The sequence below is a fragment of the Salvelinus sp. IW2-2015 genome, linkage group LG1 (assembly GCF_002910315.2).
Source record: "Salvelinus sp. IW2-2015 linkage group LG1, ASM291031v2, whole genome shotgun sequence".
Classification (NCBI taxonomy): domain Eukaryota; kingdom Metazoa; phylum Chordata; class Actinopteri; order Salmoniformes; family Salmonidae; genus Salvelinus; species Salvelinus sp. IW2-2015.
The window spans coordinates 49060622-49085430 of NC_036838.1; the positions used below are offsets into that span (position 1 = coordinate 49060622).

The following is a 24809-nucleotide window of genomic DNA, read 5'->3' on the forward strand; positions in this document are numbered from 1 at the left end:
TTTTCAGCAAACTGTAAATATTTGTATGACCATAACAAGATTCAACAACTGAGACAGAAACTGAACAAGTTCCACAGACATGTGACTAACAGAAATGGAGTAATGTGTCCCTGAACAAAGGGAAAATCAAAATCAAAAGTAACAGTCAGTATCTGGAGGCCACCAACTGCATTAAGTACTGCAGTGCATCTCCTCCTCATGGACTGAACCAGATTTGCCAGTTCTTGCTGTGAGATGTAACCCCACTCTTCCACCAAGGCACCTGCAAGTTTCTGGACATTTCTAAAGGGAATGGCCCTAGCCCTCACCCTCCGATCCAACAGGTCCCAGACGTGCTCAATAGGATAGAGATCCGGGCTCTTCGCTGGCCATGGCAGAACACTGACATTCCTGTCTTGTAGGAAATCACCACATGAGGGAGGAGGATGTCTTCCCTGTAACGCACAGTGTTGAGATTGCCTGCAATGACAACAAGCTCAGTCCGATGATGCTGTGACACACCGCCGCAGATCATGACGGACCCTCCACCTCCAAATCGATCCCGCTCCAGAGTACAGGCCTTGGTGTAATGCTCATTCCTTCGGCGATAAACGCGAATCCGACCATCACCCCTGGTGAGACAAAACCGCGTCTCGTCAGTGAAGAGCACTTTTTGCCAGTCCTGTCTGGTCCAGCGGCAGTGGGTTTGTGCCCATAGGCGATGTTGCTGGTGATGTCTGGTGAGGACCTGCCTTACAACAGGCCTACAATCCCTCAGCCCAGCCTCTCTTAGCCTATTGCGGACAGTCTGAGAACTGATGGAGGGATTGTGCGTTCCTGGTGTAACTCGGGCAGTTGTTGCCATCCTGTACCTGTCCCGCAGGTGTGATGTTCGGATGTATCGATCCTGTGCAGGTGTTGTTACACGTGGTCTGCCACTGCGAGGACGATCAGCTGTCCGTCCCGTCTCCCTGTAGCGCTGTCTTAGGCATCTCACAGTACGGACATTGCAATTTATTACCCTGGCCACATCTGCAGTCCTCATGCKTCCTTGCAGCATGCKTAAYGCACGTTCACGCAGATGAGCAGGAACCCTGAGCATCTTTCTTTTGGTGTTTTTCAGAGTCAGTAGAAAGGCCACTTTAGTGTTCTAAGTTTTCATAACTGTGACCTTAATTGCCTACCGTCTAAGCTGTTAGTGTTTTAACGACCGTTCCACAGATGCATGTTCATTAATTGTTTATGGTTAATTGAACAAGCATGGGAAACAGTGTTTAAACCCTTTACAATGAAGATCTGTGAAGTTATTTGGATTTTTACGAATTATCTTTAAAAGACAGGGTCCTGAAAAGGGGACGTTTATTTTTTTGCTGAGTTTATATAAGCAAACCAGACGGCACCATTTTCTTGTTTTGTTTAATTTATGGATATCCAACACTCGGATGTTCAACATAATTTACAAACGAAGCATGTGTTTAGTGAGTCCGCCAGATTAGAGGCCGTAGGGATGACAGGGATGACAGGGATGTTCTCTTGATTAGTGTGTGAATTAGTCCACTTTCCTGCATGCTAAGCATTCGAAAAGTAATGAGTACTTTTGGGTGTCAGGGTAAATGTATGGAGTAAAAAGAAAATTTATTTTTTCTTTAGGAATGTAGTGAAGTAAAAGTAAAATTGTCAGAAATATATATACTAAAGTACAGATACCCCCCCCAAAAAATACTTTAAAGTACTACTTAAGTACTTTACTCCACTGTTCATTTGTGCCACAAGTCTAACAAAATTTCCTAGGGATTAGTGACTTAATATTAGGATAAATAATACATGTGTTATGTAATGTGTAGGTGTTCATGTCTGAATACAACACATTGTGAGAATTTTGTCTGTAGGCTATCATAGGACAACTGACATCAGTAACTATTTAACCACATACAAGAGACAGATTTTTTTTACCCCCTCTTTGGTAAGATTTTATTGTAATTTGTTTTTTTATTGTTTTTATTTCGTTACTTTCAACAATTGCACATGGACTACTCATTCATATATTTATGTTAAATCAAAAACAGTTTTTTTCTTTGTGAATAAATACATAGGAAATACATTTTTGACGTCAAGTGGCAAGCTTCATCAATTTCACTGTCATTTTATGCACTTGGCAGATGCTACACTATTACTAGTGCGCGCCAAGAGGAGGGGCGTGCGTTCCCTCATTTTAGGAGTACTGCATGTAGTCTGTGGTTCAACTTGTGCATGGAATTAAGAACTGTTTACATTTTTTAATATACTTTTTTGAATAGGGTAGGCTATATTATTTGGGAAAATTCAGGCTCATGTAATGCTGTATTAGAATCAATAGGCTTATCGGTGGAGTGAAAAAGTAGGTTTACATGTTCAAGTCCGCGCGCCGTCAAGAGTTTGGCAATGCAGTCAGAGACAAATGAGAGATTCGTGATCTATTTTCATTAGCTCAAACAGGTAAGTAGCGAAACGCTATGGTGTCGTAAAATGCTTTATATAATGTGAGATGAGTTTCCTCGTTCTCCCTCCTCACCCAACTATACTGTGATTTAGACATCGAATGTATTCAACTTGGATTCAGAAGAAGGTCATATTCACACTGATATGATTTAATAATCTGAAATATAATCTACGATTTTCTATGATAGATTCCCAGTAACTGGTCTATGTTGYGTGTTTCAAACCTCCCACTGGGCACAGACGTCAATTAAACGTCTATTCCGCGTTGGTTCAATTTAATTTAGTTGAAATTACGTGGAAACAACGTTGATTCAACCAGTGACTGTGTGTCAAGTGTGTTTCTACTCCACTTGAAGGACAACATTATTTCTGTCTATATTGTTTTTGTCAGTRTTAGAACTAGGTTGAGATATGCTGAAATAAATACAAATATATAATAGTGTATTGACTACTACTGTATGTATTTACCTGGTTTTATGGAGGAATTGTGTACCTTAACTGTTCCATGATGATATACACATGGCATTTCCTGCATGTATTGCATGTTTAACAGGGCAGCTGTGAGAATTATAAACCTATTAATCACATCTCAGTTGAGTTGGATAGCTAATACATTAGTGCTATTGGAGATGTTCCCAGGCGGACTCATGGCTCAGACAGTTGACCAAGCTGCATAGACAAAGTAGTGTACTCCACTGTATTCATTGATACATAGCCTATTGTAATGCTCTATTCTCCTAATGACATTTGTAGAAAGCACCRGAAAAGGCTAAGGTAATGCTATTTGTGACTTTTCAATTACCTAAACCAGATTACAATGCTTCACATGCCTACCTAAAAATGGCAATGAATGGAAACTCAATTTCAATCCTTTGGTTTATTAACCATGAGCATGCAGAAAGTCAATCAGTCCTATTAATATGTATACCCATGTCCCTTCTGGTTTTAAACACTAAACCTCAGTTGGTTTGACATGAAGTTGCAGGTGTTAAAATGTAACATGTACACCAGTGCAATTCTATGAATTATTGATGTTGTATATAGACTCAACATTTTATATTTCCAATTTTCAATCAAGTCTAAAGGCAAATTATTATAGGTATTTTTACTGTATCATGAAGATTATTATATACCGGTAGTTAACCTCATTATAATTATTCTGTTGTTGAAATTGCACAACACGTTTTTGAGAAGCTCCCATATTCATGTGGGACTTAGAAGGCACGTATTGTATGACCATCAGTCCGTGTGCATCTTTTTCCCAGAAAGGCACGTAGTGGTTGTGACAGGAATGCAAAGTAGAGAGGCCCAGGTCCCTGAGTGCTACATTGCTATGATGTGTCCAGTTAAACATCAACCCAGGGGATCAGGCTCAATTAAAATGCAGAATGTCCAGGGGACATGGGAGTGCTTTGGTCAACTTCAGTACTAGCTGTAATTACATTGTTCAGTATTGATTAGCAATTATGTATTTCAACCCATTCATCATTTGAATGTAAAGACCTCTAGGGAAATTAAAACCTCCAGGGAGATTACTATTCTCTTGAATTAGAAGAAGTCTGGATTATTGATCTGTATTGAGCTAGAAAGACAGAGGGTTTGAATTACTATAACCTTTGTATGAGAACATGGAACAAATTGGGATAGATGCTTTTTGACACTACTGGGGCTTTTACATTATTAGGTTGTGAGGTTAGAGGACAGAGCATGACATTTTTAGGCACTTTATGAAATACTTCAGATTGTTAATTAAGAAAAGGTTTCACAGACACATACTGTGTAATACCAACACAACTCTCTTTGGCTACCGGTGTCTAAACATTTCCTATTAGGCTGTTATTTACTATGATTCAGCAGAAGCTTTTAACATTGGCTCTTTATCACCACACGTCTCTTCATCACTGTCTCTCTCATATTTGGCTTGGTCAGAAAGTACTCAGCTCTTTGTTTTTTAGATAAAATCACATTATGTTTACAGTTTAGGAGTCATATTGACTGCAATCTTGTGGACTGTCTGGGCGTCCTACTTTAATAATTCATAATTTTTCGTCTCCTCAGAGATCTGCAGCTGGTCTCAATAAGGATGACATTGTCCAACCATCAGACCTGGAGGTAACCCAAAGACGTCAGTGCTCCCTTCTCTCTGTGTCCCAGATTGGAGATGGTCCACTGGGCCACCCAGTGGTTGACATGTGTCTGGCTCCAGATTGTCCTGGCCTCCGCGTTGGACACCTGTCCCTCCACAGCCCCTAGCCCTGTCAACTTCTCTGTGGCCTACACCATGCCCTTCTTCCAAACAAAAAGCCCCATCCAAAACATAGTGACCAACTCAATGTACCAGGAAGTATATGTTGCATCTCAGAATGTGGTCGAAGCTGTGAACATGAGTTTGGAGAAGGTGTGGGAGCTTCCTACAGGCCCTGTGGGCAGCCCTGAGTGTAAGATTTGCAATTTGTGTGATGTTGACAAGGATCCCAACTTCCTAGAAAACACTGACAATGAGGTATTGTTGTTGGATACGTTCTTTATGTATTTATATTCTTGTGGGAGTTCTCAATATGGTGTGTGCCATTTTCACCAACTTAAGACAGATGGACAAGCACCCAATAAGAATTCTTCAAAATGTTTATTCAGAAAAGAATCTAACTCTGCTGCCTATTGCCCTGACTGCCTTGCCAGCCCGCTGGGAACCAAAGTCACCATGGTGGAGGAGGGGCAAACTGTATACTTTTTTGTGGCTGCCACTGTCAACGACAGTGTTACACAGAGATATGGCAGGAAGTCCATATCAGTGCGCCGACCATTGGCAACAGAAGATGGGTTCTACAGCGACGTCCGGGGACTGACCGTTCTGCCTAGCCTGCGCCGGACCTACAACATTGAGTATGTCTACAGCTTCTTCACCCAGGAGTTTGTCTACTTCCTGTCTGTCCAGAGAGAGAGCCCTGACCAGGAGTTCTCCCCGTTTCAGACTCGGCTGGGCCGCCTGCCGAGGAGCGAGTGGGAGATGAGAAGGTACCGGGAGGTGGTTCTGGAGTGCCGTTTCGAACCCAAGCGGAGGAGGAGGAGGAACCCGGTGAGCGGGAGCGAGGCCTTTAAGGATGTGGTTTACAATGTGGTGCAGGCAGCCCACTTTGGAAAGGCAGGCAGGGAGCTGGCAGATGAACTAGGGGCAGAGGAAGAGGATGACATCCTGTATGGAGTGTTCGCTGTCACAGATGACAACGGGGTCACAGAGCACGACTCAGCCCTCTGTGCCTTTCCCATGGACAACGTGAACAAGGCTATCGATGACGGGGTGGATGACTGCTGTAAGTCCGGCCCAGAGCAGCTGTCCCGGGGACTGTGCCACTTCCAGGCCTGCGAGAGCTGTCCTCATGAGGTGAGTTCACCAGCTCACCCACTCAACACTCACACAGGTTTTTCCAGAGAGGTGTTGATAAATTGTGTTATATACTGTATGTATACTCCGTCTGTGCAGTATGTCTCCACAATGCATATATAGCATGTAGTCTTTCGCTTACAGGCTTACTGCACTCTAATATTTGTGACAGACTGAGTAAACGTTAGTTAGTTTGGCTGCTTGAGCAGTACAGAGAGGAAGCCCAGATGTGTGCTGTCGTGGTAATTTCCTGTATTACTACGTGATGAGAGAGCAAACCACACACAAGTCAGAGTTATATTATAAAGTCCATCTTTAATTATATGAGCTTCACCATAGCCCTTTTGACTCTCAGATCAATTCAGTGTCTATAAATGAATTCTCTGAGAGTCCCTACAAAACAATTCTTAGTATCATTTATAGCCAAGACACACCCCTCTCAACTCACATGACGAAACACAGATCTTAGGAACAGTTCACAAAGAACCTTTTARTTGAAAGAGGAGTATCCCATAATTTATAGAATTAGCTATAAATTATCGTTCAGTTTGGTCTCTTTAACCGAGGTTCTAATCTCGTTCTTCATACCCCTTAGGACCAAAACATTACCTCATCCAATGGCATATATCAATTGTCAATTCTAGATACTCCCATCTCAAATACACCCTCTCCTGGACATGCTCAGAAAGGGTAGTAATTCTCTAGGTCATATACCATGAAAGATAAGTRCAACAGTATGAGAGGGGTAATACAATGATTCCAGACACTTCCATACTCCTCCCCCCAATGGGAAAAGAAGGGAGTGACTAACGTACAGACATAGTGGAGCCCTTCTCTCTTTCTGATATTCTGCATAGTTATGCTATGTTACTTAACTAATTCTGATTCAGCTACGACAGTGCGTACATGCCTGGCTGGACTGGTAAAATGGAGACTTGGATGTCTGTGAAGTCAGTGAGATTGGGTGATCCACTGATAACTATATAAAAAAGTTTTACAAAAGTGTGAAACAGTGTGAAGGATAATGAGTGCACCAGGAGACAAATGGGAGCTGTCTGGAGGACTGAAACAATCTGTACTACTCTTATGGCAGGAATCCAGATTATTTTAACGGCTCTCATRCCTGTGTAGATGAAGATATAAGATCATTTGTATATTCTACAGTACATTCGGAAGGTATTCAGACCCCTTGACCTTTTCCACATTTTGTTACGTTACGTCCTTATTCTACGAAAACAGGTTTTTATAAATTTTTGCAAATTTATAATAAAAAATAAATAAATACCTTACATACAGTACCAGTCAAAAGTTTGGACACACCTACTCATTCAAGGGTTTTTCTTTATTCTTACTATTTTCTACATTGTATAATACTAGTGAAAACGTCWAAACTATGAAATAACACATATGGCATCATGTAGTAACCAAAAAAGTATTAAACAAATCAAAATATATTTTATATTTGAGATTCTTCAAGGTAGCCACCCTTTGCCTTGATGACAGCTTTGCCCAGATGACACATCCATAAAGCTTAATCAAAATTATTCTGTTGTCAGCTAATATTTTGTCTATTCAATTTYGTGAATAGCATTGGTGTTTAGTATGAGGTTTTCAGCATGAAATATCCTTTATATATTTTTTCCACTTTTTTATTTATTTTACAATGTCAATATGTATTTTTTGTCAATGTTTTGGCATCAAACCAGTGGCAGTTGTGATTTTTTTGTTTTCTTAATAATGCCATCTATGATTAGATGTTTTTTTCATTAAAAAGGCAATTTTCTCTTGAACCATATGGCCTATCTATTAGAAACTCAGGGACAATATGGACACTYATATAAAWAATGAATAGTATATATGAATATATATATATTTTAAGTTATTCAAGTAAAATTTATAAAATTTACCATAGATTGCTATAGATTTTCTATTCATTACCAAAATACCTGAAGATTCCGGTAACTTTGGTAAACTACCGGTAGCTTTGCAACCCTACTTCTGACTCCTTGACTCCTCTAGGGAGCAATCCATTTGTCCGGAAGCTCTTTTTTAGGATGTAAAACTGTTTTATGGAAAAAGGACACACCATTATTCCAACACAAGAAAACAGCTGAAAAGGAACAGGATTTTGGACAGAGGCCAATGTATTTGGGAGTTAGTTAGCTTTTAAACTTGTTTCCAGATATGTGTCTTTGAATAAATCTCTCATGGCACATGTACTTTAACAGTGCCTTTGGCAATGTTCTATTGTCAGTCAAATGAATTTTATGCCTCATTAATCTGGAAATTAAACAACATTTTTGATTGTTAATTTTTTTGTTGTTAATTGTATTTGTGTAAGACCAAGAATATCAGCAAATAGGCCTAGCTGAAAACATGCCAATGAGTGTCACTATGACATCTCATTTGACTCTGCAAACATTCCCAGACCTCTACAGATCTCTGGTTCTGACATTCTTTTGTTAAATTGGGTAAAATACAATGTTTTGTGCAGTAGCGGTGCATGGGTAAAATTACTGAGGAAGCCAAGCCAGGAAAAAAAGCCATATTACAACCTATGTGTTGTGATAATTGCGTTGTTAGTTCATATCCCTTGTCATCGTGATATATAGGCGTACGGCCGAGACAATAAGAAGACACAGTGGCAGAATAAATTCAACCACACCTTTGTTTCATCACAAAACCGGAGAGCAACATCTGCCTGGTGAAGTCCACAAAACAAAAAGTTACATGACCTACTACAGCATGGTCAAGCAAGTTAATGTTTCCAACATTTTCAGACTACTAAAAAATGATTGATTTAGAACCACAGAGAGTTACTGCAAGTTGCAAAGAAAACAGGAGCTGCCTCCACTATTCCAGCAGCATTTCAACATCAATATTTCAACATCATCAAATCACCTATGTTTAGTCTAATACAGTGACAACTAAGATACCAAAAAACGATTTTGTCCAATCAACGTAAGCTAAATATGATATGGCTGTCCATGGTACTGATTTATGTGTGTGTGTGTGTGCGTGCGTAACAGTATAACTTTAGTACGTCCCCTCGCCCCGACACGGGCGCGAACCAGGGACCCTCTGCACACATCAACAACTGACACCCACGAAGCGTCGTTACCCATCGCTCCACGGCCCTTGCAGAGCAAGGGGCAACACTACATCTAGGTTTCAGAGCAAGTGACGTAACTGATTGAAACGCTACTAGCGCGTACCCGCTAAACTAGCTAGCCATTTCACATCCGTTACACTCACCCCCCTTTCAACCTCCTCTTTTCCGCAGCAACCAGTGGATCCGGGTCAACAGCATCAATGTAACAGTATAACTTTAAACCGTCCCCTCGCCCCGACACGGGCGCGAACCAGAGACCTCTGCACACATCAACAACGGTCGCCCACGAAGCATCGTTACCCATCGCTCCACAAAGGCCACGGCCCTTGCAGAGCAAGGGCAACACTACATCTAGGTTTCAGAGCAAGTGACGTAACTGATTGAAACGCTACTAGCGCGTACCCGCTAACTAGCTAGCCATTTCACATCTTACAACGTGCGTGCGTGCAAGTAGAAAAAAACATGTTGACTCACCCTGAAACGCCAATGCCATCGTCCTCTCTTTCATGACTCTGTCATACAGTACACACTTTTAGTTTTTGTTGTCCTAGGTTACCTGGTTAAAATGCTTGCTCGTTAGTCTAACTTTCTTTGATGGGCAACGATGCGCCAGGCCAGCTAGTTTAACATTAGCCTACTACCTCTAGCTACATATTGAACTTCCATCCTCTCAGGCCAGGGAAACAATATATGAATTTATGGATAGATCAGAATCGCCATTATAATAGTTTGCCAGTACGGAGAATTAAGTAAAACCACTAGTCCAAATCCCTATCTCGATCCATGGGTAATTTAGGAAAGGGACGATTTTAGCTAGCTAGTTAGCCACCGGAGGACAACGACACAACGAGATGCAATAATACATTTTTTTCTGTAAATTACGTTTGGCTTGTGATTGGTTTGAAGCCAAATCCAAACTGGCTTCCCTTGACACTTTTTTTTGGTGCGCCAGGATCATTCACAGTTGRGCTCACTCGGTTTAGCTCAACGTTGATTGTCTATTATTATTATTATTTTATCAAGGGAAGCGAAATGCTCGCTGGCTTCCCTTGCATTCAATGCTACGGGCGGCAACAATGTCATACTCTTTTTGACCAGACGGCATCAGATAGAGGGCGTACACATACTGAGACAGAGGGGTGCTGTTTCGCTCAATCGGATGCTTTTCCGGTGAGATACATTCAGCCTCCTGCAAACTGAAGGAAGCCTGGCCATGAACTTCCTTGAATGTGGAATGTTCCTGTAAGGCCGTTGGAGAGTTTGACTTTTAGCCACATTATGTGCATCAGATAACTATTGCCTTAATTTAGAGGTTCCAATGATATTGAAGATGGATGACAGCTTGAAATCTTGGCCAGATTCATAAGCGAAGTATTATGCTAAATTAAGAACTTGCCAACGAACTCCTGTGCTCACGGAACATTGATATATAATTGAAATATTATGGCCCAGGATTAGGGAATTAAAAAACATAGTTTTGATGTTAATCCAAGTGTCATGAAACTTGTGGGAGGAAAAATGGATGTGGCTTTCAGGTAGATTTGACCTGGAGATTATGGAATGATGTCAGACATCGTTAGCTGAATGCTAAGAGAAGCCCAAGACCTAACATGTTGTTTGTGTAGTTTTCTCCACTATTAGTCACACTTGACATTAAATGGGTGGATGAACGATAATCCTTCATTAGATTCTCATTCTGCAAAACTGCAATTCCAGGTGAAGGCAACTGAGGCCACCTCTACCATGTTTTACAGTACTTTTCTGTTCCTGTGTGTTTTCATAATTCAGGGCAGCAGTGGCCTGCCAGCTGGAATTTACAGAAATCTGAAATCCTGGCCCCTCCCTCTCCAACAGTAGCTCATAGCTGATACCAATAACCCTGCTTCTCACAAGAACAACTACACTTCCTTCTAGTGTCATTATCTGTTGTGTAGTAGGCATTATTGAAGTGGATATATTTTCTTATGTGGTCAGATGACTTGAAAATAGAGCTCTTTGGCCACACATACCAGTGGTGGGTTTGGTGTCGAAAAACAGATGCATATGCAGAAAATAACCTCATACCTACTGCAAAATATGGTGTTTTGGGACTATTTTGCTTTCACTGGTCCTGGGGGCCTTGTTAAGGTCAATTGCATCATGAACTTTTCCAAGTACCAGGACATTTTTGTCAAAAACCTAGTTATCTCTGCCAGGAGGCTGAAACTTGGCCACAAGTGGATCTTCCAGTAAGAAAAATAACCCCAAACACACAACAAAATCTACAAAGGAATGGTAAATTGACCAAAAATCAACATTTTGCAAGGGCCATCTCAGTCTCCGGACTTGAACCCCATTGAAAACCTGTAGTTTGAATTGAAGAGGGTAGTCCTTAATCGCACACTAAGGATATCAAGGATCTGGAAAGATGGAGGAATGGTCTCTCTATATGGAGGAAGGTCTAGGATCCCTCCCAATGTGTTCTCCAATCTCATAAAACATTTGAGAAAAATGCTGTGTCACTATCCTCGCAAGCGGAGGTTATTAGTTAAACAAAACCTCTGACCAATTGTAGTAGTATTAAAATGTAAATAATTAAAATAATACAATTTATAAAAATGTTTGCTCATCTTTATCAAGGGTGCCAATAATTTGGGACCCGACTGTATAATTTGAAGTCTGTTTCAGTGTACTATTACTGGCCCATGGCATTGAGTGCTTACTGTTGTCTGGTCTTTGCCACACTGTCTGCCCTCTACCTCCAGCACACACAGATGTTATGAAACCATGGAAATAAACCCACCTTAACCAATCTTTTCCTAGTACAGGGAGAAAACACCTTTTTTTATAAGTTCCCGAGACAGTCAGAAAAAACACTCTGATCATACGACATATTCACTTTTGTGTCAGTAGTACAGATACTGTTTCCCAAACACCACAAGCAGTTCTGTTGAACTAATGAGCATATACTGTTCCTTGGCTATATCCTTCTTCTTCTAGTTTTTGATTCAACTGCCTTTTTGGAGAATTCCTAATTTGCACAACAGCTTGTGTGCATATTCTTGACTGTTGTAACTTGAAATCTGAGACAATGATTGCTTCTTTATCATGTTATTTGTACCTCTTTAGATGGATCGAATAATAGGTTTAATTGTACCACGTCAGAGTGATCACTAGAATATATTAGCACTATGAATCACTGTGGCCTCTGAGGCCAGACACCATTGTGGTTTTCTGGTCCCATGAGGAAGGTGGGCAGAATGAGTCAATAATGATGCACAGACTACAACTGACATAATAATAGCATCAGAACTGTGGAGCAACTCACTGGTCGGCGTGTTCTCAAAGTGTTCCCTTCTAAAGCGTTACAACTTTTTCTTCTTGTTCACTTGCCATCAGAAAAGCTGCTCATCCAGTTCCTTGTTCCTAGAACTTTCATGCCACATMTGTTTACAAAACAACAGCAGTAGGCTGTAGTGCCTCAAGGCCTGTCATGTACCCTTATATACTGCCCTACGTTTACTAAAGCACTTTAGCCAACAGGTTGGAGCTGGAGGGCTTTTGTTACGAAATGTGAACACAATTTGTACATGCATCAAGATAATACTTTTTTTGCTTTCTGTTATTTACACTCTTAGAAAAAAGTATTCCAAAAGTATTCTTTGGTTGTCCCCATAACATAACCCTTTTTGGTTCCAGGTAGAACCCTTTTTGGTTCCAGGTAGAACCCTCTGTAGAAACGGTTCTACCTGGAACCAAAAAGGGTTCTTCAAAAGGTACTTCTAAGGGGACAGCCGAAGAACCATTTAAGGTTCTAGATAACAACTTGTTTTCTAAGAGTGTTATCTAAATATTGTGTATGTACTTTTTTATGTTATTATTTGAAGAGCACAATTAGATTTATATATGCAGTCCTTCATACCCCTAAGTGTCCTCTGTTTGAAGCCCAGAAGGATTCTGATAGATTCATACTACTCATGACTTGGACATGGTTTCCTGACCAGGAWAAACTCTGGGCTGTTGTTATGGGCTATAACTAGGACCCCAAATGTTTGCCTGGTCTGGGCCTGTGGTCAGAAAAAACTCCCGGCCCTACTAAAAACGTACATCGTCTCCCTATCTACTATGGCCTATCTCCCTGTTACTAGAGCATGGAGAACAACGCCACCTGCAGGGACCACCCCAGCATGGTGTCTAAGCCTTATTACAGAGTGGACCTCTTCAACAAGCAGATGAATGATGTCCTGCTCACCTCACTGCTGGTCACCACCATTGAGAACAAGACCGTGGCACACATTGGCACCTCCACTGGACGGCTCCTGCAGGTATGGAGGGGGACAGAGAGCTCACAATAGTCCATTCCATTTGAGCTAATGAATGAAAAATGTGAACACAGTCCGGCCCTTCTTTGATAGATTACTAACTATCTGKTCTGTCTTTTTGTCAGCTTGTTTTGAGAAGATCAAGCCCTACTATCTTTGCTAATTACACCTTGGTAGAGAACCAGAGGGTCTCCTCCATTGCTGCTGTGTACTCGTCAGAATCTCTACTGTTTGTGGTTGGAGACAAGGTATGGAAAAGCCTGTTCAAAATCAGTTACAGTTAGTAAATACACTGTACACAGCAATCAAAGTGACTCTTTGATTTGATCAAAGTTAATCACATCTCTCTCTTTGGCTGGCAGGTGATCCAGGTACCTCAGAGGGGGCCAGGCTGCCAGCACTTCATGACCTGTGCAATGTGCCTGATGGCTCCTGAGTTCATGGGCTGTGGCTGGTGCTCTGGAGTGTGCTCTTGGAAGGAGGAGTGCAGTGGCCGCTGGAGGAATAAGTCTTGCCCCCCTGGTATCACCGGGGTGAGAAGAACTGGGGAGAGGGATGTGTTTGTTTAATGCAGTTTAGATTGGAGCAATTAGCTACCCACCAATACCATTGTTGTTAATGCTGGCTAGAAATGTCATTAGTCATATGCATGTTTGGTTATCATAAAGATATGTTTGAGATTGTCCATATTCACAGATTACCGGAGCATAACGTGACCATAACTTTGTATTTGTATGTTGTGATTATGCTAAGTTGTTATTGTTGGTCATATGCTGAGTCTGTTTGTTCCTGTTTGGTTTAGTTCTTTCCCAAGATGGCTCCCCCTGATGGTCAGTCAGAGCTGACTCTGTGTGGCTGGGAGTTCCAGTCTCCCCTGAGGCCTGCCATCAGCTCCAGAACCCACCTGGTCAGACTGGGACAGACAGCCTGTGCTGTGCTGCCACTGAAGAGCAACAACACACAGTAGGCTTTTTCACACTTCATTGTTCTTCGCCTCAYGCAAAGACTGACCCTGGGTTAACTTAGCCTGTGTTCCCACAATCAGAACTAAAACCAAATGTCACTTTTCTGGAGTAGCATATTCAAATTAGGTAACAATAGAACTCTGTGATTGGCTAGCCCRGAAAAGTCGGMGCTAATCCTGCTCCAAAGCAGGGCCAGCTAGTCCTGGGCCAAGGTTGGTGCTAGCCCACTTTAGAATGTTTAAGTGTGTATACTCTCTTAGCCCTGGACTAAGTTTGAACACTCTCAGTGAGTACCACTCACAATGACAGAGATACACAGTGAATCATATTAGACATATTGACATAAACTGAGTATACCAAACATTAGGAACACTTTCCTAATATTGAGTTGCATCCCCATTTTGCCCTAAGAACAGCCTCAATTCATTGGGGCATGGACTCTACAAGGTGTTGAAAGCGTTCCAGAGGGATGCTGGCCCATGTTGACTCCAATGCTTCCCACTGTTGTGTCAAGTTGGGTGGATGTCCTTTGGGTGGTGGACCATTCTTGATACACACAGGAAACTGTTGAATCTGAAAAACCCAGCAGCATTGCAGGTCTTCACCCTCTGAATGGCACACATACATAATCCATCTCTCAATTGTCTTAAGGCTTAATCTACACTGATTGAAGTGGATTTAACAAGTGACATCAATAAGGGATCATAGTTTTCACCTGGATTCACCTGGTCAGTCTATGTCATGGAAAGAACAGCTGTTTTTAATGTTTTGTTTACTCAGTGTATACAGTAGGTTTATTATATGTAGGTAGGTTTTACTCAACTAGTAATGCAACATAGATGTTAATTCAACTGAAATGTATTCATGTCTCGTGGTGATTTCTGCTGCATCAATGTTAGTTTGACACTGACATGTTGATGAGCCTGTTCTTGTGCCGCTCCTTAGCCTGGTGTGTAAGATTCGCTCTGGGGCCATTGAGCTGTCCAAACCAGTTAACATCACTGTAGAGGTGCAAGAGGGGAAGGTGGAGGGCCGCTACTCCATCGACGGGAAAGCAGAGATGCCAGGATTTACCTTTGTGGTAATTTGAARTTACCATTGATTTAACTGCTTAGTTGTAGTTGGGTGATTCATTTTATTATGCCTCTGTTAATAATAAGATATATTATTGCATGTAACAGAAACATATTGTAAATATCAAGTGAGTTTGGAAGTATCCTTTGTTGTACATACAAAGTCACCATCACTTTTTCAGCAATACTTGATGAATGGCCTTATGATTAAATTGGTGACATTTTGCTCCCTCTGGCAGATTCCCAACATCACAGAGATCCAGCCCAACTACGGGCCTCGTGTTGGGGGAACTTTGATCACTGTGACTGGGCCTCACCTGGATGCTGGGAAGACCAGAAGGGTCACTCTGAATGGAGAGCCCTGCCCAATCACCAGGTGGGCAGATGCAGTTACTGGTTATGTTATTATGTCTCTCTTGTGATGTTTTCACCCAAAGTCTGTTTTCTCTAACCTGGACTTCTAAAATACCTGACTGTACACTCTTAGAAAAAAAGGTTCCAAAATTGTTTTTCCACTGTTCCCATAGGAGAATCCTTTTTGGTTCCAGGTAGAACCTTTTTTGGTTTCAGGTAGAACTCTTTTGCGTTCCATGTAGAACCCTCTGTGGAAAGCGTTCTACATGGAACCCAAAAGGATTCTACCTGGAACCAAAAATGGTTCTTCAAAGGGTTCTCCTATGGGGACAGCTGAAAAACCCTTTTAGGTTCTAGATAGCACCTTTCTTCTAAGAGTTTGACATAATTCACTGTCTACTATTTACGTGTGAGAGCCGCATGCTTGTCCCAGCATTTGTTTTTGTACAGTAAGGTCAGTATTGGAAACTGATTTCGATCTGACTGTGCTCAGACTACTTATTATTCTTAAAAATTTAACCTTTAAACCTTTCAATTACAGGGAGTGAATGAAAAACGAGTTGTTTTGATGACTAACTCACTGTGGTGGAAATATATATAGATATTTTTTTTCAAATATTCTACCAGTATATCTTTTAAGTTGTCTGTTAAACTTTTTAATGTGTCAGATGTGAAAGCCAAATGTAGAGTGAGGTGAACCTACATCCTATAGTATAGCCTGTAGGAGCACTAACCCTGGACTTCCTCTACTCCACCTGTCTCCAGTGTCACAGCGCCCAGAGGGAACATGTCCTCCATCATCTGTCTGTCTCAGCCCATCTCGGAGGTGAGGGACGTCCCCCTCAGTGTGTTCATAGACAAGTCCCCCGTCCTCACCACCAAGGTCTTCTACTACAAAGAGAACCCCGAGGTCACAGCCGTCCTCCCAGACTGCAGTTTCGACAGGTAGGCCAGCCTTTACAATCTGTCACCATCTCAACCAAAATAAAAGGTGGATAGATCTAAGCCCTGCTGGTGGGTTTCTGTAGAATCTGTTATTGTCACTCGCTCCACTCTCCATTGTTTTTCTCTGTCGACTCCAGGGGGTCAAAGATAATCATTGAAGGGAAGAACTTGGACTCTGTTTACAGGACCATCATCCGCTTTAAGCCCAATGAGGGCCACCTGAAGCCTGTCATCAGAGTACGGGCCAATAAAATATTATACAACCACATACTGTATACATGATAGAGATAAAACATATTTTTTTTCTCATGTAATCAGATGCATACAACTCTTTTATAATTCCCTCCAGGTGTGCAAAGGCAAGTCTTTGCCTACACGGATGGAGTGCATAACTCCTGCTCTCCCCCGGGAAGAAACAGAGGAAGGGGAGCTCTCCTTTGATATGGATGGAGCTGTTGGACTGTGGAATGGAGAGTTCTCCTACCACCCCTATGGCGAGCCCATACCCTTTGAAACTGATGGCCATGTACTTAGGCTGTATGCTGGACAAGATGAAGTGTCACTACATGTAAGTGCAACAGTGCCATAACAACAAAATGTTAATGGTGTCATGTCTATTTGACTGCAACTTACTGTCAGAAGGAGTTAAGACTATTGTTTTTATTGCTTACATACTGTTTAAACCTTTTCAAGAAGAAAAACTCAGAACTCTTTTTTTCTTCCCCTCACAGCACCAGAAACTGAACCTTGTGAGTTCCTGCATGACAATCACTATGACAGTGGGAGGAGTGGATTGTGACGCGAAAGTCCTGGACAATGAAATCACCTGCAGGATCCCCAGAAACGTAACCATCAGTGAAGGACTGCCTGTGAAGGTTTGTTGGTTACTGGACACTATGTTGTGCATTCAACATAGAGTATGTTAACAATAAACATCCTACTATTGGGCTGTACTTGGTTGTTTTCCATACATGTGTGGTGAAATTACAGGAAAACAAGACAGCGGTCTCTGGCAGTAGTATCTGACCATGCCGACCATAACTTAGTTAAAAAAATATATGTCTGTATCTATGTGTGAATGTGTTTTTTTAACTAGGAAATAAAATCAATCAATCAAGACCCACCCACTGTCTCTCCTTCCCCAGATCTCCATCAATGGGCAGGTTCACAACGTTGGGACTGTGGTCCTGGTCAGTAACCACTACATGGTGGGCATCGTACTGGGGATACTGGGGGCCCTGGTGGCGGGGGCCGTGCTGGCCTTCGTAGTCATGAAGCACCTGAGGAAGCAGAAGAAAGGTGGGTTTCCCTGTCTGTCTGGACTTTAATCAGGCCATCTTACACAACCCCAATGACTGGTAATGAGGATGTCTTATGCAACTGGTTTCAGTAGGACCTCCACAGCCATGTAAAGTGACAGTGGTAGCTAACATTGTCTTGTTGACTTTTGATGCGGTTCCCTACTCCCTTGGTTTATGATTGAAAACTCATTTCCAGCCTCTCAGGTGGAGACCCGTTTGGCCCATAACCACAACCGCTCCGGCAGCAGTAGTGTGGAACTGTCACCTGTAGGGGACTACAGAAGAGGTGAGACTGTAATTGGCTAATATAATATTTTATGTAGGGAATCTATCAATCCATTTTGTCTCGTTCAATTTCTATTCTTAMGTTTCAACAACAGTGGTTGAAATCTACACATACTGACATAAATTAATTATCTACACATGCTGAAGGAACTCTACTGACCTTGCCCCTCACRACTCTAGTAGTCCTGCCTCAGAGGCCAAGTTCGGCTCTGGGAAGCCCAGTGGTATTCCCCAGCCCGGCCTATGCTGCAGGCAGCATGGACCCCACCCTCAACCCCCTCATGCCCCCTGAGAAGATCTCCATCTCCAGCTTTAGACCAGAGCTCCTGGAGGAGGTGAAGGACGTGCTGATCCCAGCAGACATGCTCATCGTCCAGCACCACCAGATCATCGGCAAGGGTCAGTCTCATTACAGTGTGTACAGCACACAGAGAGTGCTTTTTAATCAAATGCARATAGGCTACTACTCCCATACCACCTTGACTGATGGATAGAGGGTGTTATTATAGCATATAAATCAGCAATTTTATAGTTCATGGATCATAATAGGGACTCACACCGATGACGTGATATACAGTATGTCGTTGAATTTTGTTTCTGATGATAATAATGTTCTCTTATCTCCCCAAGGTCATTTTGGCACAGTTTACCATGGCTACTTCACAGACCATAACAACAGAGAAATCCACTGTGCTGTCAAGTCATTGAACAGTGAGCACCTCCTTCCTGATTCACAATGTTCTAGAGCTGAACCAGGTGGACTGAGTATTAGTCACCTGTACATGTGACCAGCTGGGTAAACATGGAACAACCCTGCTCATACGCAGGAAGAATTAAACATGTACACTAGGTTTAATGTGGTTTGTTTAGGGTTTTTAAGCTTTATCTGTAAATGCTGACTGTTCATAAGCAGTTTTTACGTTCATTTGTGTGTGTGTGTGCCCTGCATATGAGCATGCATTTGTGTGTGCGTGTGTTGTACATGTGTCGTGCATGTGTGTGTGTGTGCCATATCAGGGATAACAGATGTAGAAGAGGTAGAGCAGTTTCTGAAGGAGGGCATCTTGATGAAGGGGTTCCATCACACCAACGTTCTCTCTCTGCTGGGCATCCTGTTGCCTCAGGAGGGGCTCCCCCTGGTGGTACTACCTTATATGAAGCACGGGGACCTCCGCCACTTCATACGCTGTGAGAAAAGGGTGAGGAAGCCGGTGCCAAAACAGTAGCTACAATACTACCACCTGTTCACTTTGATCAGCATACAAGGGATCTCCTTAACACCTGAGTGATATATCTCAAGGCTTATGTGACCGACATCTTTATTGTGTGATATTGATTCTTCCTATAGAACCCCACGGTGAAAGACCTGATTGGCTTTGGGCTTCAGGTTGCCAAGGGGATGGAGTACTTAGCACATATGAAGTTTGTGCACAGAGACCTCGCAGCACGCAACTGCATGTAAGTCAGGGTTGAGCAGTCACTTCAGTTCTCTGTGACTGGGGCTAGTCACCACTTTAAACTACACATTAGTCCTGACATAAGCAAACTGGTTTTATTTTACTTAGCAATCCTACTGTACTATAGTTGCAGGCTTGCTTTCACAGATCACCAATCTGTGACCCTTATGTTTGCCCTTACTATTGTCTGTGCAGGCTGGATGAGTCGTACACAGTGAAGGTGGCAGACTTCGGCATGGCCAGGGATGTGTTCGATAAGGAGTACTACAGTGTTCAGGACCACAGGAAGGCCAAGCTACCAGTCAAGTGGATGGCCATTGAGAGCCTACAGACACAGAAATTCACTGCCAAGTCAGACGTAGTAAGTGAAGGAATTACTTTCTGATAACATAATAAGAATTAGGCAGCATTTGTGGAATTAGGACGGACAATGTTGTTACTTYATTAATTACAGTGTTACTACAAAGCAATAAGAGCAACTTTATATTACACCCAAATCCTTTCTCACCATGCTAACTTTCATCATGACCTCCTATTACAGTGGTCCTTTGGGGTGTTGATATGGGAGATGTTAACCAGAGGAGCAAGCCCCTACCCAGAGGTGGACCCCTATGACATCACACATTACCTGCTGAAAGGCAGGAGACTCCCCCAACCACAGTTCTGTTCTGACCCTTTGTAAGTAGTGGTAATGATAGTCTAGATAACAGTTCATTTTGTTGGAAATACCTCATAGTAGAACTCAAAATAAAAAGAGAAGCCCTTTTCAAAGTAAACWAATTATATGTCTATAGTAAATATGGTTATACAGTAACATAGATGCCTTAACAAATCTGAATGTTCTGCATGAATTTCCCACCTCTACAGTTGCAACAAAGAGGAACAGGAAAGTATAGCCAGTAATTAAAGGATGTTGGAAAGGTCAACCTGCAGTGTTAAACCTGTAAATGTCCAACACACACATATCAAAATATTGTCAAGCAATGTCGTCTGGGAGTTAATGATCATCAATATGCTTCACTTGAAAGATATCCTCATACGCGCCCATATGCACACACATTTACTGGTGTGAGATTACATCTGAACGTCAACATGTTTTTCCATGTGTCCTCATCCCATTATCAATGATACATCCTACAGTCTAATCTAATGTGTCCCTTCTCCCAGTGAAAAATAGGAAGTGTTGAAATACAGATTAACAATTGAGAAAACAACAGTAGAGTAGGATAACAAAACATAATGGCTGACTTTTCTGTGTGGGGAAAAAACACATCAAATATGTAAAAGCCATAAATCGTCTCCATATCGCTTTTGCTAAGTCATTTTGGTCCGTAAATTGAAATAAGTACATAGCCTGCACAATATTGTTTTATTTCAGTTAAGCAATTTGTACACTACCGTTCAAAAGTTTGGGGTCACTTAGAAAGGCCCTTGTTTTTCATGAAAACATACATGAAATGAGTTGCAAAATGAATAGGAAATATAGTCAAGACATTGACAAGGTTATACATAATTATTTTTAATTTAAATAATAATTGTGTCCTTCAAACTGTGTCCTTCAAACCATTTGCTGTAATTACAGCCTTGCAGATCTTTGGCATTCTAGTTGTCAATTTGTTGAGGTAATCTGAAGAGATTTCACCCCATGCTTCCTGAAGCACCGCCCACAAGTTGGATTGGCTTGATGGGCATTTCTTACGGTCAAGCTGCTCCCACAACAATTCAATAGGGTTGAGATCCGGTGACTGTGCTGGCCACTCCATTATAGACAGAATACAAGCTGACTGCTTCACACCTAAATAGTTATTGCATAGTTTGAAGCTGTGCTTTGGGTCATTGTCCTGTTGTAGGAGGAAATTGGCTCCYATTAAGCGCCGTCCACAGGGTATGGCTGGCGTTGCAAAATGGAGTGATTGCCTTCCTTCTTCAAGATCCCTTTTACCCTGTACATATCTCCCACTTTACCACCACCAAAGCACCCCCAGACCATCACATTGCCTCRACCATGCTTGACAGATGGCGTCAAGTACTCCTCCAGCATCTTTTCATTTTTTCTGCATCTCACAAATGTTCTTCTTTGTGATCCAAACACCCCAAACTTAGATTAGTCCCTGTAGATACTTTTTTCCAATCTTCCTCTGCCCAGTGTCTGTGTTCTTTTGCCCATCTTAATATTTTATTTTTATTAGCCAGTCTGAGATATGGCTTTTTCTTTGCAACTCTGCCTAGGCCAGCATCCCGAAGTCGCCTCTTCACTGTTGTCGTTGAGTCTGGTGTTTTGCGGGTATTATTTAATGAAYCTGCCAGTTGAGGACTTGTGAGGCGTCTGTTTCTCAAACTAGACACTCTAATGTACTTATCCTCTTGCTCAGTTGTGCACCGGGGCCTCCCACTCCTCTTTCTATTCTGGTTAGAGCCATTTTGCGCTGTTCTGTGAAGGGAGTAGTACACAGCGTTGTACGAGATCTTCAGTTTCTTGGCAATTTCTCGCATGGAATAGCTTTAATTTCTCAGAACAAGAATAGACTGACAAGTTTCAGAAGAAAGGACTTTGTTTCTGGCCATTTTGAGCCTGTAATCGAACCCACAAATGCTGATGCTCCAGATACTCAACTTGTCTAAAGAAGGCTTTATTGCTTCTTTAATCAGAACAGTTTTCAGCTCTGCTAACATAATTGCAAAAGGGTTTTCTAATGATTAATTAGCCTTTTAAAATGATAAACTTGAATTAGCTAACACAACATGCTATTGGAACACAGGAGTGATTGTTGCTGATAATGGGCCTATGTACGCCTATGTAGATATTCCATTAAAAATCTGCCGTTTCCAACTACCATAGTCATTTACAACATTAACAATGTTTACACTGTATTTCTGATCAATTTGATGTTATTTWTTTTTTAAACAAGGACATTCCAAACTTTTGAACGGTAGTGTATGACTTGTACTTCTATTGTTAGAAGAAAGCCCCATAGTAAGTGCTATATGTAACTCTCTCCAGGTATGCCATCATGCTGCAGTGCTGGGACCCAGACCCAGAGATGAGACCCAGCTTCGCAACGCTGGTGTCTGCTGTCCTGACCATCCTGTCTGGCCTTGAGGGGGAGCACTACATCAGCCTCAAGGTCACCTACGTCAATCTGGACCAGCCACGCCCCTACCCTGCCCTCACAGAGTCCGCAGACGAGTGTGATTCCTCAGACACTGAAGACACACGCTCAATGTCCTCCTGATGTCACATCAGGACAGGTACATGTAGTACAGTATGGCTTGGTGCTATGAGCACAAGGGGCTCAGTTAGAAAGTCAAACTAAAGGTCGTCGGTTATCCTGGAGAAAATGACTTGTCTTTTACTACCTAGTGTTCTAAGTGTAGGGACTTGAATGGTCCTCCCCCATTCACATTATAGTATATTACCTGGCAAAGCTTTTGTAAATAAGAACGGATGTAATGTCTATATGTTTTCTCTTAATTTTCTTGAGATGTAGTAATTATACTGTATATTTTGGATCATACTTTTACCAAACAAAATGTACCCTAATGTTTTAACAGTGATCTGTCATTATTCTGTTACTTTTATTTCATGCACAATGTGTTTTAGATAGTGTAATAAATTAACATATTTATTTGTTTATATACTCTTGTTCCTGTGAGATTTTGGTAAAATGGCTCATTTATGTAAAATTCCAATATGATAAGATATTCATTTARGTAATTTAAGTTTTAACATTTTCTACATTAGCTTCTTCCCATGTGGTTGTTTCACCCATTGTCACTCTACACTTACAGTAGATCAGAGACAACTGACACTTGTGTAAACTGTCACTGGTAAATATGCAGCTGGGATATGCAAAAAAACACATTTCCAATTCACACGTGTGTAAATAAACGTGTACATGTGTACACCCCCCAAATTATCTATATTTTTTAATGAGTCCATCAGGATATTATTACTGTCATTGAGAAAGGCTTCCACTAGAGGCCAGTGTTCTACTATATTTATGGAACGCTGGAGAAATATGGAGAAAATTCAGCACTTCTTTAATATGTGAATCACGTTGTATGAACACCATAAAGTAAAATAGAAATAGCTCACTGAAAAACATGTAGCAATGGTGTACATACCATATGGATAATATCCTTTCCATACTTTTAAATTGCATATCTATCTCTTTGTAAGTGCACACGGTGGTCATTAGACAATTAGATTTGGCTGTTGTAATGAATTAATAGGAAGAACAACCATAAAACACCCATCCAAAGATGAGCTGGATTTCTGTGGAAAGTAGTCACACAACAGTCCCGCTTCTTGCACACAAAAATAATCCAAGACAAATAAAACAAGAGGGAAATAAACATAAAGTCTATGTTTTTTCCAAGATACATAAGAACAAAAGTGAATTCCCAGATGGCGGGACATTTTATTATTTCTAAGAAAAGCGCACATTGTAAAAAATGTGCCTGGGTTCCGGGGAGGGTAACACCCAGTAGGGCAGAACCCTGGGTTTTACAGGAGATGAAGAAACTCTGTCTCTCTCCACCACACTGCCTGCCTGTCTGTGTGCTAATGCTGCAGCCACTGTGAAACCTGGCTTCATCACACCCAACTTAACCTGCATGCCTCTACTTTTCATCTTTATCTGACTGAGAACCTCTATCGGTTCAATGTTGGGTCTCTTATCATACCGTGATTCTTCTCTCCATGTGCAGGCAATACACATCCAATAAATATTTATACAAGTGCATTCTCATCTGAAATTATAGTATCTATAATGTACAGTATCTATAATGATTCAACAAATGCTTTTCTCTAGGATTTTATTCAAACATCAGAGTTGTGGGACATGTTCTGTCAGCTCTTACTAGCTACAGTACATGAAGAGAATGAATGACTGTTAACTTTCAAAAGACATAGTATCACTTACTATAATAGCATAAGCTAAATCAAAGTGTTATACTGTTATAGCATAAGCTAAATCAAAGTGTAAACACTGTCAGGAATGGAGGGTAGTCATGTAAGGAGGTGATTAGGTGCACAGGTAGACAGTACCCTTGCACTTCCACACCTAGGTGGCAGCAGCAACGGGGCCAGGCTTTATAGGTGCAGGGGTGTGGTAGGTGAGAGCAGTGAGGCTGAACAGTAGCCTCTGGAACTTGGCGGGGCCTTTCTGCTTTTG

General features: G+C 41.6%; 1 protein-coding gene across 1 annotated transcript; it reads left to right on the forward strand.

Annotated features, from left to right (window-relative positions):
• Positions 1-2155: 2155 nt before the first annotated feature.
• On the forward strand, positions 2156-23549 carry LOC111969288 (macrophage-stimulating protein receptor-like). The gene is made up of 21 exons (XM_023995324.1): positions 2156-2454; positions 4516-5839; positions 13079-13255; positions 13378-13500; positions 13615-13785; positions 14055-14215; positions 15163-15298; positions 15530-15666; positions 16410-16589; positions 16727-16826; positions 16939-17157; positions 17321-17464; positions 17735-17888; positions 18087-18176; positions 18356-18574; positions 18806-18886; positions 19193-19374; positions 19524-19633; positions 19828-19993; positions 20174-20310; positions 22634-23549. The coding sequence occupies exons 2-21, from the start codon at positions 4619-4621 to the stop codon at positions 22863-22865; spliced, it is 4140 nt and encodes a 1379-aa protein (XP_023851092.1). The 5' UTR covers positions 2156-2454; positions 4516-4618; the 3' UTR covers positions 22866-23549.
• The last annotated feature ends 1260 nt before the right edge of the window (positions 23550-24809 follow it).